This window comes from Anopheles bellator, chromosome 2 (assembly GCF_943735745.2).
Source record: "Anopheles bellator chromosome 2, idAnoBellAS_SP24_06.2, whole genome shotgun sequence".
Classification (NCBI taxonomy): domain Eukaryota; kingdom Metazoa; phylum Arthropoda; class Insecta; order Diptera; family Culicidae; genus Anopheles; species Anopheles bellator.
This window is the reverse complement of record NC_071286.1, coordinates 74067294-74079431: the sequence shown is the minus strand read 5'-3', so window position 1 is coordinate 74079431 and position 12138 is coordinate 74067294. Positions and strand designations below refer to the sequence as shown.

General features: G+C 55.0%; 1 protein-coding gene across 1 annotated transcript; it reads right to left on the bottom strand.

Annotated features, from left to right (window-relative positions):
• Nucleotides 1–3209: 3209 nt before the first annotated feature.
• Nucleotides 3210–10947, bottom strand: LOC131208035 (leucine-rich repeat and fibronectin type-III domain-containing protein 3). Its single transcript, XM_058200677.1, has 8 exons — nucleotides 10759–10947; nucleotides 9737–10687; nucleotides 9060–9676; nucleotides 8633–8989; nucleotides 8286–8433; nucleotides 3925–4192; nucleotides 3665–3857; nucleotides 3210–3342 (listed from the first exon to the last, which is right to left on the bottom strand). The coding sequence occupies exons 1-8, from the start codon at nucleotides 10945–10947 to the stop codon at nucleotides 3210–3212; spliced, it is 2856 nt and encodes a 951-aa protein (XP_058056660.1).
• Between the last annotated feature and the right edge of the window lie 1191 nt (nucleotides 10948–12138).

Below are 12138 nucleotides of genomic sequence, written 5' to 3'. Positions count from 1 at the left end.
ACTTTTCAACTGTGTTTCTTTCCCGTGTTCACAGTTAATGTCAAGTTTTCGTATGAAGTCGACCTGCAGGCTGTGGTTAAGTTCCCGTGCTGGACCGCGGGGCGGGGATCGAAATGGGGCACGGGAAGCGATGGGGCGAAACAACCGAGCGGGAAACAGTGAACAAGTCCGAAAGGCAACACGACGCACAGACGCAAGATCGCGCAACAAAGAAAACCTGACATTAGTGCCCGACGGTGAAATGGAAAAAACCGACTCAAACTAGCTCAACTACTACGTTGTGGTTGTTTTTGTTGGGAGAAATGGGTTCTAGTACTACTAAATAACGTTGCTAAATCAATGGACGCCCGACGCTCCTCGCACCTTCCCGTGGTGGCGTGGTGGTGCCGCTATGTGGCGCGCGTGCTGGTCGATCCGATTGGAAGGTGGTAAGGCTGCTTGCTGCGTGAATCCGTGGGGACACCGGTCGCCACAGGACCACTCGGGCTTATGCTACACATTTGAAGCTCACGTTATGGCGCCGCTTCGAGGAAGGGCGAGCACCAAAATGGAGTGTTGCTCAAATGGGTTTGAGTATTTTTTCAGTGGTTTTCTTCTGCGATTTACGTACAAAAATATATCCTCTACCCACTACGATCATTAACTATGCTGCACCGCACCGCCGTGTTGGTCTATAATGTTTATGATTTCTCTAAACTATTCATTTCGCTTTCCTCTTACTCGCTTTCTTCGCTATCGATCAAATCCTGCGTTTCTCGAGCGCTACCGACAGTGCCGACAGTTTTCGTCAAATCGTCATATTTGGTGTATGGAGTAAGCGCGAACTCTCTCCGATGCACGGCTCCGGCTCCCAATTGGTTCCTATTGTTTAACTTAACCATAACTCCCGTTCTGAAACCTTGCCTGCTTTGAAAGAAAGAAAAAACAATGGAGAATTCATCATCCCGTGTTCCGGCATACCAATCCCGTGCGTAGTGGCCCAAGCTCCCCAGCCGTGGACTGTTGTTTTTTAACTACACAACTCTTTACAAAAACACAACAAAGACACCCACTGACGATGACGTCACGAACGTTAACAAACACCGACGTATTGCGTGCGTGACAACTCGTTGTCTTTCTCTCTCGTTTCTCACAATGCATATGTACAAAATTGCTGCGCTGACGCTAATTCTGTTGACCTGTGACCCTAGCTCTATTTTCCCAATTTTCTACCACCAAAAATGTTCCATACTTTAGACCTTTGATTTGATGTTACTGGTTGATTTTGTTTCGTTAGTGCTAATGTTGGTTTTGATTTGCTATAAAGCAACATCTTACGTGTTAACTTATGCGTCTACACAGTATAGATATATGTTTCGCTCTCTCTCTCTCTCTATCTCTCTGTTAACTATTGGAATCGTCAAATTTCGTTAATGCTCATTACGCGCGCTCTATCGTTGTAGTTCGTTGATCGTTAACCTAGCAACCGATCTTAGCTACGGGGAAGCATAGCATGCTGATGATGCTCTGGCTGTAGTACTGAATATAGTGAAAATAAACGTTAGTGTTAGTGTTCTCGTGTTAGCTAAACTACAAGGTAAACCATTGGGCGGGTTGGTGATTAAAATACCCCAAACGGTGGTTGTATGGCGTTGCGTAAATTTCCGTAAAAGTGTATTAATCTGTTCCGCTTGCATTTGTTGTTTTAGGTCCAATCCCGCTCCTAATGTTACCGAACATCTCCGGTTGCACATACACCACGCGTCGGGTTATTTCAAACTACGAAAAGAAACTGCGAATAAATGCGCGCGAAACGCGTCACGCGTCAAGAAGGCGAAGGAAGCGCTACGAAAGCCCAACTATTTTAAGCGCCTGTCGAAAGTGGAACGAACGAAAGCCGGAAAGAGGCAGATGGTGGTTTATTTACAGGATCAGTTACACCAGTCGTTCTCGCCTCCTTCCTTGGTGATCGAATTCCTCGATTATTCCTTTTTTTTCGGTTATTCCAAAAGCCCGCTTTACTCCGAATGCTGCACGAGACGCGTGCGCGCCGTGCGCCACGCACTTACTACTCGAATACTATAAATGTTCGTTTTGGGATTTCTAATGCTCGCTGTATGTTGCGTGTTGCGCTACTATCAATCTATGTGTATATTAGTACGATGCATGCACATTATGCTACGAGATACCCTAAGAGCGCCGCTCGTAACGGGGTGATATGTTGGGGCGCCGGATGCGGGAGATACTGTGGATATTATGTTTTCTCCTATGGTTGAAATCTTACTATCGCGTTGTGCACACTCCCTACATGCTGCCGAGCTCGATCGCTCATTAAATAACAAAAAGTAACGATTCTATACACAACATTGCACCGCACACACACGCGCGCGCGCGCGTGTCAGTCGATTATTGATTTTCTGAAGGCCTACATAATTCCACCGTCGAGTGTGGAACTTGCTTCCCATTCTTCACTTCCGGTCTCTCCACAAAGAGACACGCTTCCGCAAGAGCTTCTTCTCTGCCCGCCGCGCTACTAATGGTCTCTATAGTGTTAAATAATAATTGCTAAACTTTTGTCGATAGAACACTAGCTGACGGCGCTTGGCCCGATGAACCCGGTGGAAAACTTAAACTTTACCCTTAGCCCCCTAAACTCGGCGTCCCCCCCCCCCCGCGTTCTAGTACTGGAGGTTCTCCTTCAGACGGTTGCAGTAATTTTCCAACTCGACATAGCCCGGCCCATCCTGCGAGCCGAACAGACTCTCGAGCGGTGGCGTGCTGGGGCGGCGAGCGACTTGACTTCGCTTAACCTGCTGATGATGATGATGTTGATGATGGTGATGACGATATTGCTGTTGATTGGGATGCTGATGACCGACGATGCCGGTGGTCGCGGTCGGTTCGGTACCGATTTCGCTGTACTCCGGCGGTGGTTCGTTATCCTCCGGAGCATCAACAACGCCGCCAGCCAGGACCAGCCGTCGCACGGTCCAGTCGCCAAACAAACCACCGACACCACCGCCATCAGCGCCACCCGCCCGCGCACCGGTACTGTTCGGTTCATCGCCGGCCCGCGAAGGATCGTCAGCAGCAGCAGCAGCCGTCGTCCGACGGTCGCCCGGATCATCGGGCGGACCGCCGGGTGGATGTCGTTGTCAGAAAATGTCCCCGCACTCGTCGAGCCCGAGCGGCGAAAGGGTTTCGGGGTGTCAGGAAACGAGCAGCCGGTCTCATAATGGAACCATACCACCGTTGCGTGCGGTCGGGTTTCGCGCCATGTAGATGTCCATGTCGTGATCGGTCCAGTTGTCCGACGTGTCGCAGTAGTTGTTCAGGGTGTGCGTCGAGCCGGCCGTCGAGTAACTGGAAGGGAGGCGGAGAGAAAGAGAGAACGGAACGCGGAACAGCGTTGCGGTCAGTGCCTAGCCTTATTAAGCTGTACGAATTTGGCCCCGCGGGCTATTTTAATTAAATTCCAATGACTGATTTGAATCGCCAGCCAGAATCCCGGACAGGCATCACCATTTTCGGGCTGCCTTTTCGCTGACCGCGATCATTTTCAGTAATTGTCAAGCTAACGTGTTAATAGTCCTCGCGGGCAATCCGAGTGAGTTCACCTCCAAGGGAAGCTTTAATGATTTCTTTTTCGTTTTAGTGGCAGATGGATGTCGGTCGGTCTACTTACCGGCTACCAGGACGATGCTGGTGCGTGTGGATGTGTGCCGCGCTGAGCTGGTCACGGGAGCGCGACCGGGGCCGGGTCCTTCTCGTGCTCGACGCTATGCTGTGCGCTGGGCCATGCACGATCGAACCGGCGTACGATGCCCGGGACATACGCTCGGAGGCGGCGGCCAACGATTGCCGCGACTGTCTCAGCTCTGTAGCGAGGACGAGAGAGGGAGGGAACGGTAAGGGACACTCCTTTCGTCGCTCTAATAGTCCGGCCGGGGACCGGCTTACCTGGTCGTGAGTTAACCAAATTGCTCGGGAAAGCCGACCCGAGGTAGCCGCGCTGCGAGTGGTTCGAGAAGCTGTGGTGCGACTGCCCGTCGGCGATCGAGCGCGCCTTGGCCACCTTCGGGCCACCGCCACCGACGGCCGAGAAGTGGGACACGTGGCTCCGGAGGTCGTCCGGAATCGCTTGGTTTTCCATCGGATAGATGCGGGGCCGCGGTATCGAGCGGCCACTGTACGCCGACACCTGATCCCAGTCCTGCTACAGGTCAGAAGGGATGCACGGCCGAGAGAGAGAGAGAGAGAGCCGGGAACGCCGGGCGAACCGATCGCAGCAAGTAGGGGAAGAAAAGGTTCACAAAGGTTATTATCAACCTTCGTGCTGCGGAGTTCCCTTGGTGTACAGCACATCGTCGGAGTTGCCGGTTGGGTTGTGCATTGTAGCTGTGTGTACGTGTGTCTGTGGCGATTATTTAGTCCCGACACCATTGTTATCGCCATTTACCATAATCCCCGTCACCCCATCACCGAAAGGCATTAACCGACTATTAGCAACATTGCCACCACAAGCCGCAAACGAGAGACATCACACTTTGGCTGCCAATTGCAATCAACGTGGCCGCTGCACGGGTTGAAATTTATCATCATCGCCGCCATCATCATCATCATCATCACCGCCCCGGCATCGTTGCCATCCTCCGAACCGTCCGGTGGTCCGCTTCGATGCACCGTCGATCTGGCCGGGAACTGCTTCCAGCGACATACGGCATGCTGATTTCACTACTACTGTGTGCACCGGCCAGGGAAAGAGATACGTGAGAGGGAAAAGAAGCGACAGTTTTAACCGGAAGGTTGGCGGAGAACGAGGACGGAGGTTCGAAGAAAAATAGCCATCTTTCCGCTCCGTTCGGTGTGGCACAGTTTTTCCAGATTATTAAATGCAATAAACATGATAAGCAAACGAGCCAATTACGAGTCGGGGCAGGGATTTGTAGCGCAGGCTGTTTTCCATTTCAGCCGTTCTTTTTTCCCCTGTTGCCCGGGTGCTGCGATTTTCCCCACACGGCGTCGGCGGCGTCGGCGAGAAAACTCATTCCGCACGATGCACCGATGCATATCGGGGAGGGCCCCCTAGCGCATCGTTCTGAAGGTGCGAAGTTTTGCCAGCGCCAAGCCGTGAAAACTTTCTCGAACCAACGTGGCAGCCAATTGGGAAAGTCAATGCATGTGTAGCCGCCGCTCTCGTGTATGTGTACTTTATGGGTTGGCCAACCCGGTGTCGTTAATATAGAAGAGTAATTAGAGTGTAAAAAAGGCAGCCGGGCCGCTGTTCGATATCGACTCCGGTGAGCGCCACAGAAAGGGGTGGTGAGTAGTGTTTTAATTTGTGCCCACATTCACCGCGAGTTTCCGCGCTTGAACGGGAACCGAAAGCCTTCCCGGGCCCCACGGGCAAGTGGACCGCTTTTATCCGGAACTTTCTTGTTCAAGAACGACTTTTTTGGAGGGAATTTTAATGTTGGCGCCCCGTTCGTTGGGCGAATATTCAAACCACGGACCAATTGGTTCGCGCGTTCGAACAAAGCGAACCTTTCGGGGAAGCATTCCGAGCACTGCAACGTAGCGAAACAATATTCTGTTTTCGCTTCCCGGGGGCGTTTTAGTTGGGCAGGACAATGAAATTATTCCGAGTTTCAAAGTAGTTTCTCTCTCGGGGAGCATTGCGAGCGCAACAGTTTCGAGTGCTTACAATGGTGGGGCATTCTTTCGCAAAACCACCCGCCTTAGTGGTGCCCAACTCGAAATGAGATGCAAAAGAGTAAAAGCACCCGAAGCGCAGTGGTTCTCTGTGTGGATGCTATGCAAAAAGAGATCGCGGTGCATCTTCCGGTAATCCTATAATTGTCATCCCGTGTGTGGCTTACGAATGGCAAGAGTGGTTTGGCCGACCCCAAAGTGTGATTGATGTTCCGTGCACCCGGAGCTTTGCAGCAAGGCGGCGAAGGCTTACGTAGATCGTGCCGGTGATCCCGCCCGGACACGGATTTTCGTTTGGTGTCGAAGAAGGATTTTAAAATTTCATTACCCTCTCTGCCAACTGTCGCGACACCGTCCTAGTGGCGGTGGCGCTGTGAGAAAGTTTGTTCATAAACGTGATACGCCGTTTCAGTCGACGTCACGAAAGGCGTCCGTCGGCGGGAAAGTGTGTTTTTTCTTCGTTCATCCGGAAAATCGGGCTCATCGGGGTCGCCACTGATCCTGGTGCCTGCTGGTGGTGCAAAAGTTGCTCTTACTTTGTGTGTATTTGGCCCTCGCATCGGGACCTGGACGGCGGCCGGGCACGTCCTGGATGTGTGTCAGTTTTAATCACATTTATTATCGTTTTAAACTTACACTTCTCCAGCCAGCCAGCCAGCGGAGCAATGGATGCAGTTTATATTCATTTGCTCATCTGAAATGCACACCAGAGTTTGGGTTGTTGTCAAACTTTGACTTCGCCTGGCTGGCGGCGGGGTTGAGCATCACGCTGGGCGGTCCTTTGGTTGGCACTAATTCCATCCACAAGTTAAATGATTCAATGCTCGGCCCCTGCGGAGTGGTCCTCCGAGGGTAAGATGGTGCAAAAAGAGCACCGGAGCAAACATTCCCGGGCTTTGCTGTGTCCAACAAATGGTAACTTGTCGTTGACCACACTCGAAATTGTCGCCCGCGTCGGCCGGCTGAAGGATTTACTTCCGGTCCGTCAGGCTCGGTCAAGCTGGTGAAATGCGCGGAACGCAGGGCAAACTTATTCGTTTACGAGCCCCGGCACCAAATGTTGAACCCGGTTTTTTCGGCTTTCGTTCCGTTGTTGCATTCGGCATTCCGGGCGCGTGCGTTTCGATGATGCAGCATTCCACGGGGTGCGCGTCTGGCCCGGGCCCGGGGTCAGCATGTGGTGCAATTTCGTTGGGTGCGCATTCGGAATCCGTTGCGTCCGTCAGGTCGTTACCGGCACAGAATAGTGGCCGGAACCAAACAAACAAAAAACGTGCTGAAGCGCATACCCAGACAACGGAGCCGACCGAAGCACTGATAGCCCTTATGTTGGGGGCAAAATGGAGTAATGGAGAGCGTCGAGTGGTACAGTGGAAAAAGACAGCGAGAGCCTGAATTCCTTCCAGTGCACTGTAAAATTAATTTTCGGTTAGTCGAAAGTTGGGCCTTGAGAGCCCCAGGAACGCTGCCAACTGCTGCGCCAAAGGCACTGCAACGGTTTCACTCACCAAAAATACTCTTCAGTCCCGTACACGGTGAGTGCTGCAAAAGCTTAACACATTTGGGGCTTTATAGATTTTTATGCACCGACGGTTTCAGATGCAACGATATGTGTTCGTTTCTGTTTACGGCCAACGTGAGGCCAACGAACGAAAAAAGGCTCATCCACTTGTTTTTAATTCATCCTAAGCTTCTGCCGATCAAAATGACAGACCGGTTTATTTTGACAGATTGGATCATTGCTTCGATCGCTTGTCAAATAATCGCCATTCGCAAACCGTCGAATAACGGATCATCGACGGTTGCTGCGGTTGCTTCGATTAGAGTTGTGGCGAATAAAAAAGGCTCAGCGTGTAAACATCATTGCTGTCGGCTGTTTTTCCCCAGCAAACAACTCGCTTTACGCCGTGGCCTAGCTTCCCGTTTGCATCGCATGCACCAAATAACTGCACCGTAGAGTTCCGTCGAGTCGAAGCATGCATGACGGCGCCCCGTTTACGGCTAATTCGTTACCACACAATAAACGGATAATCCGCCGTTGCGTGCGTGCGTTACGCAGATTATGTTCGGCTACGGAGGCTACGGATTATGCTGGATTTGGTTGTGTTTTATTAATTTTTATTTTTGGTCTCGGTTTCGACAACGCAGCGGCGAGCGAAGGAACATTGGTGTGGCGCCACGGATGCAGCGGCCCCCCTCGGTTGGATGGGGTTCGGGGTCAGTCAGTGTAGGTGCGGATGGAAAGCTGATGAGCTGGACCAGGATGGACCGGCCTTGCTTTGGATTGCGCTACGCAGGGATTCCGCGATGAGTTTGACGTCGAGAGAGTGATATGGCCAGACGACGCCCCTGTTGGAGAACTGTTCGCGCACTGCCTTCCCCCACCCAACGGTCTCATCAACCTTCCTTCGCCGGGATTAGTAGTCTCAGGCATTAGGATCTAAGTAGCGACTACGAACTACGCTTACAGCTAACATTACTACGGCCACACGGGGACCACCGTAACCCCCCAAAAGTGGGTTCGGTGTGTGCATTTGGGACTACAGCTTGGTGATCGTTAGTTTGTTACGGTTGCCAAATATGCTTTTCTTTACCTTGTGCGAGTTGAACGCGGACAGGGTGGCGAGCGAACCGAGCGGCCCGTTCGGGCTGGGCGTCGGACCGCAGCAGTTCACCGGCAGGCCCGCGATCGGCAGGGCGCTCTTCTGTTGCGACAGCGATTGCAGCTTCTTCGAGCGTCTTCTGAAAAGAATCCTGCGTTGTAGACATTCCGAGTGGGGCGAGCGAAGCATGCCGCCGGAGAGCAGTGAAGAAAACAGAACAGGGACGCGTGCAAATGAGTCGTTTGGGATGGTGCAAAAGGGGCGGGAGCAGTGGGAGAGAGGGACACATGGCGGAGAAGGATAAAATCGCGGCGTGGAGATCGCCCAGGGTCCAGTACCTGCTGGCGGCGATGAAGACGATCACGGCGACGATGATGGTGCCGCAGATGGCCGCGCTGGCCGCGATCGTGATCTTGTCCATGTTGGAGGCCTGCGAGGCGACGGTGCGCACCTCCCGGCACTGGGTGTAAGGCACGGTGTCCGGCGTCACGTTGATCTCCTCGAGCGACACGACGCACACGATGATGCACTCGGCGGCCGGCACGTTCTTGATCTTGAACTCACGTTCGCTCGCCTCCAGCGGGGGTCCCTGCTTAAAGTTCTTGTCGCCGAACAGCCGATACACCACCCGGAAGCCAAGGATGTTGGCCGTGTCCGAGTCCCACTGGATGATGACCGAGCTGTCCTGGCGGGAGCTGCGCACGGGAGAAGAACGTCCCAAAAATGTAGAGCTTTCCGGGCGACTCGCCAGGAGCAAGGACCTACCTGAAGGCATTCTTCACCTGCACCTCCTTCGTATCATCGACCTGGGTGCCGCGTTGCGGCGGGAAGCCCAGCACCAGCGGGGGGCGCTGCTTGTGCGAGGGATTCGCGTTCGTGCGCCAGTTCTTCGTGGCCGGCGGTTGCTTCGTGGTAGCTCCGGTGCCACTACTGCTACCGGTCGCCGCCACCGTCGTCGATTGCTTCGTTGTCGCCGGTGTCGTGGTGAGCGAAGTGGTGCTGCTGCTGGTGGTGGTGGCCGTCTGCGCCGTCGTCCCATTGGTGGTGACCGAGCTGGTTCCGGCTGCCGGTTGCGGGTTCGCGTCCGAAACGCTACCGATAGCTCCTTCCTGCTGGGCCAGGGTCGTCGACGGTGGCGCGGTGGTGGCATTCGTAGAGCCTGCTGCCGTGGACGCGGGTGGCAGGGCCGTCACTACGCTGGTGGTCGTCGTCCGCACGGTGGTCGTTTTCGGAAGCAACGAGTCGACCACGCCGACCGGCCCTTCGATGCTGACCTCGGACTCGGGGCACGAGAGCTCTTCCGGTTGGATCGAGTAGAAGCCCCGATCCCGGAACCGGTTCGGGGAGCCACAGAACTGTGGATTTCGTTCGCGCGAAGTGACCTGGGGGGAGAGAGCGGGGTTAGTAGCGAATCCGTGAGTGGCCACGGAGGAGGCACTTACCTGGAGGTCTCCGTTCCGGATCCATTCGGCGACCCAGCGCAGCTTGCAGTCGCAATGCAGGAAGCGACCACCGAGCGACAGGCCGCGCAGGGTACGATTCAGGTGGGCGAGCGCCTTCTCGGGCACGGTCGGCAGCGGGTTGCCGTCCAGCGCCAGCAGTGTCACAGCCGGGTTGCCCCGGAATGCCGTTTCCGGCAGGGCGGTCAGCAGATTGAAACCGATGTCGAGAACGCGCAGCTCCCGGAGCGAGTGGATCGCACCGACCGGGAACTCCGCCAGCAGGTTGTTGAGCAGGCTGAGCGAGCTGAGCGTCTTGCGGACGCCCGAGAAGGCCGTTTCGCCCAGCGCCTGGATCAGGTTGCGCTCCAGGTTGAGTGCGGTCAGCGAGTCCAGGCCCTCGAATGCCTTAACGCCGGTTCCGCCGGGCAGCTCGCGGATACCGTTCTGCGAGAGGTCCAGAAACGCGAGTGTCTTAAGCCCGCGCACCGCTTCCGGCACGCGCTTCTGCTTGGTGCCCTTCAGGTTAAGGTTCTTCAGACTGGCCTCTAGCCCCCGGAAGGCGTGTGGGGCGAGCGTGACGTTGTTGTCGCTCAGCTTCAGCGTCGCCAGTTTGCGCAGCCCACCGAACGCATCGTTCGGGATCGCCCGGATGCGGTTCTTCGAGAGGTCGAGCAGACTCAACAGCTGCAGAACCTTGAGCGCCCGCACCGGCACCTCCTCCAGCAGGTTGTCCTGCAGGTTGAGGTTCTTCAGCACGCCCTCCTGCCCCCGGAACGCGTGCTCGTCGATGCGCTTCATCCGGCAACTGCTCAGCTGCACGTTGTGGAGCTTCAGGTTCGCGAACAGGCCACCCTCCAGCTGCTCCACGGTGGAGTTGTTGACGTACAGCAGATCGAGCGGCGTTGCCCGCGCGTACTTGTCTAAGGCTTCCACCAGCACGGGAAAATCGACCTGCGCAAACGATGCGGCGTTAGAGGAATGAGCCGAGGTGGCCACCGACGGGGCCCGGGGCCGATACTCACCTGATCACACTGTACGGACAGCTCCTGTCCGAGGTTGTAGGCACACAAGCACGAGTTCTGCAGATCGGGCACTTCACGCTGCCAGGGACACTGGGCCACTGTAGTCCTGACCGTGGCGACTAGCAGCGCTATTAGCAGGGCCACTGGCTGCGATGGCCGCAGCCGGACCCGGAACCGGTAAACCGTCATCGTCGGTGACGTTCTAATCTAACACACACTCACAGGCACACAAACACCGGAGGCACACGAAAAAGGCGAACGCAAATCCAGCAAACGTCAAACGTCCCGCGCCGGCTTGTTGTTGTTGATGCTGCGCTGCATACGCCCTCAGAGTCCTCAGCTCGATCCGGCGGTGAGGTGGTGCGGGTCAGGGTGACCGGTGGTGGTCATTGACCTTGCGGAACACCCTTCTATTCGGACGCACGGCGTCTGATCAGCATCTGAGTCGTGGCTGCTCGAGGTCCGTCCGCTCGATGCGTTCCGCTGTGGGCTCGGCGCAGGATTACCGATGGGGGGCTCGCGCTACGACGGTGAACACCCGGCGCCCGTCGGTCTAGGCGTTCGGAGGCCGGATTTTCGCGCACTACTTCACCTCGGGTGGGTGGCCGCTCGGATCGCAATCGTGGCCGCTTTCCCGGCGATGAGCCACTTACGTTTTTCCGATCGCAACAAAAACAAAAGCACACACATATACTCGCGCGCCGGCGGGGCTGATTGTTCCGTTTAGCCGGAACCCGGTTTCCCTTTCGTTCCGATGCACCGAGACGACAACGTGTGGCTCTATTTGCTTCGCCTTGTGCCCGGTGCCGGTCTAGTAGCCCGCCGAGCTTTTAGTAGGCCAAACACTGCATGCGTGAGAGAGCGGGTTGCTCCGCTGGAAGATCGTCCTCCGTTGTGGCGGCTGTGGAGAAAGAAGCGAAAATTACTTTTAAAACGTCAAACTCTATCTCCCGACCGATCGCCGGGCCGTGTGGTGGGGAAAATGGAGGCTCGTGAGGTGGCGTGAATTTGCTGTGTCGTGTGGTTTTTCTGTGCCCAAACCCGAATCGAGGTTAGTCTCTCCGATGGCCGCGCAGGGATGCCAATCATCGACCACCTTTAACGTTTCGCGCACGTCACCCCGGCCCGAAAGCCTGCAGTTTCTAGGTTAGGGACAGTGTTTACATTTGCGCTTAGACAGAGCGAGCGAGAGAGAGAGAGCAGCCCAAAGAAAGGAAAGCACATCGGGGGGCGGGAAGATGGCACTTCCCGGCATGGCAATTTAGTTTTTCACTTTCCGTCCGCTCACTTTCGACGAGTGGCCCTCACACGGTAAATGTAATTAAAGTTTCCATAATTCATCGCGGGCAGTTTTATGAGCGCGATCCGATTCGGGAACCC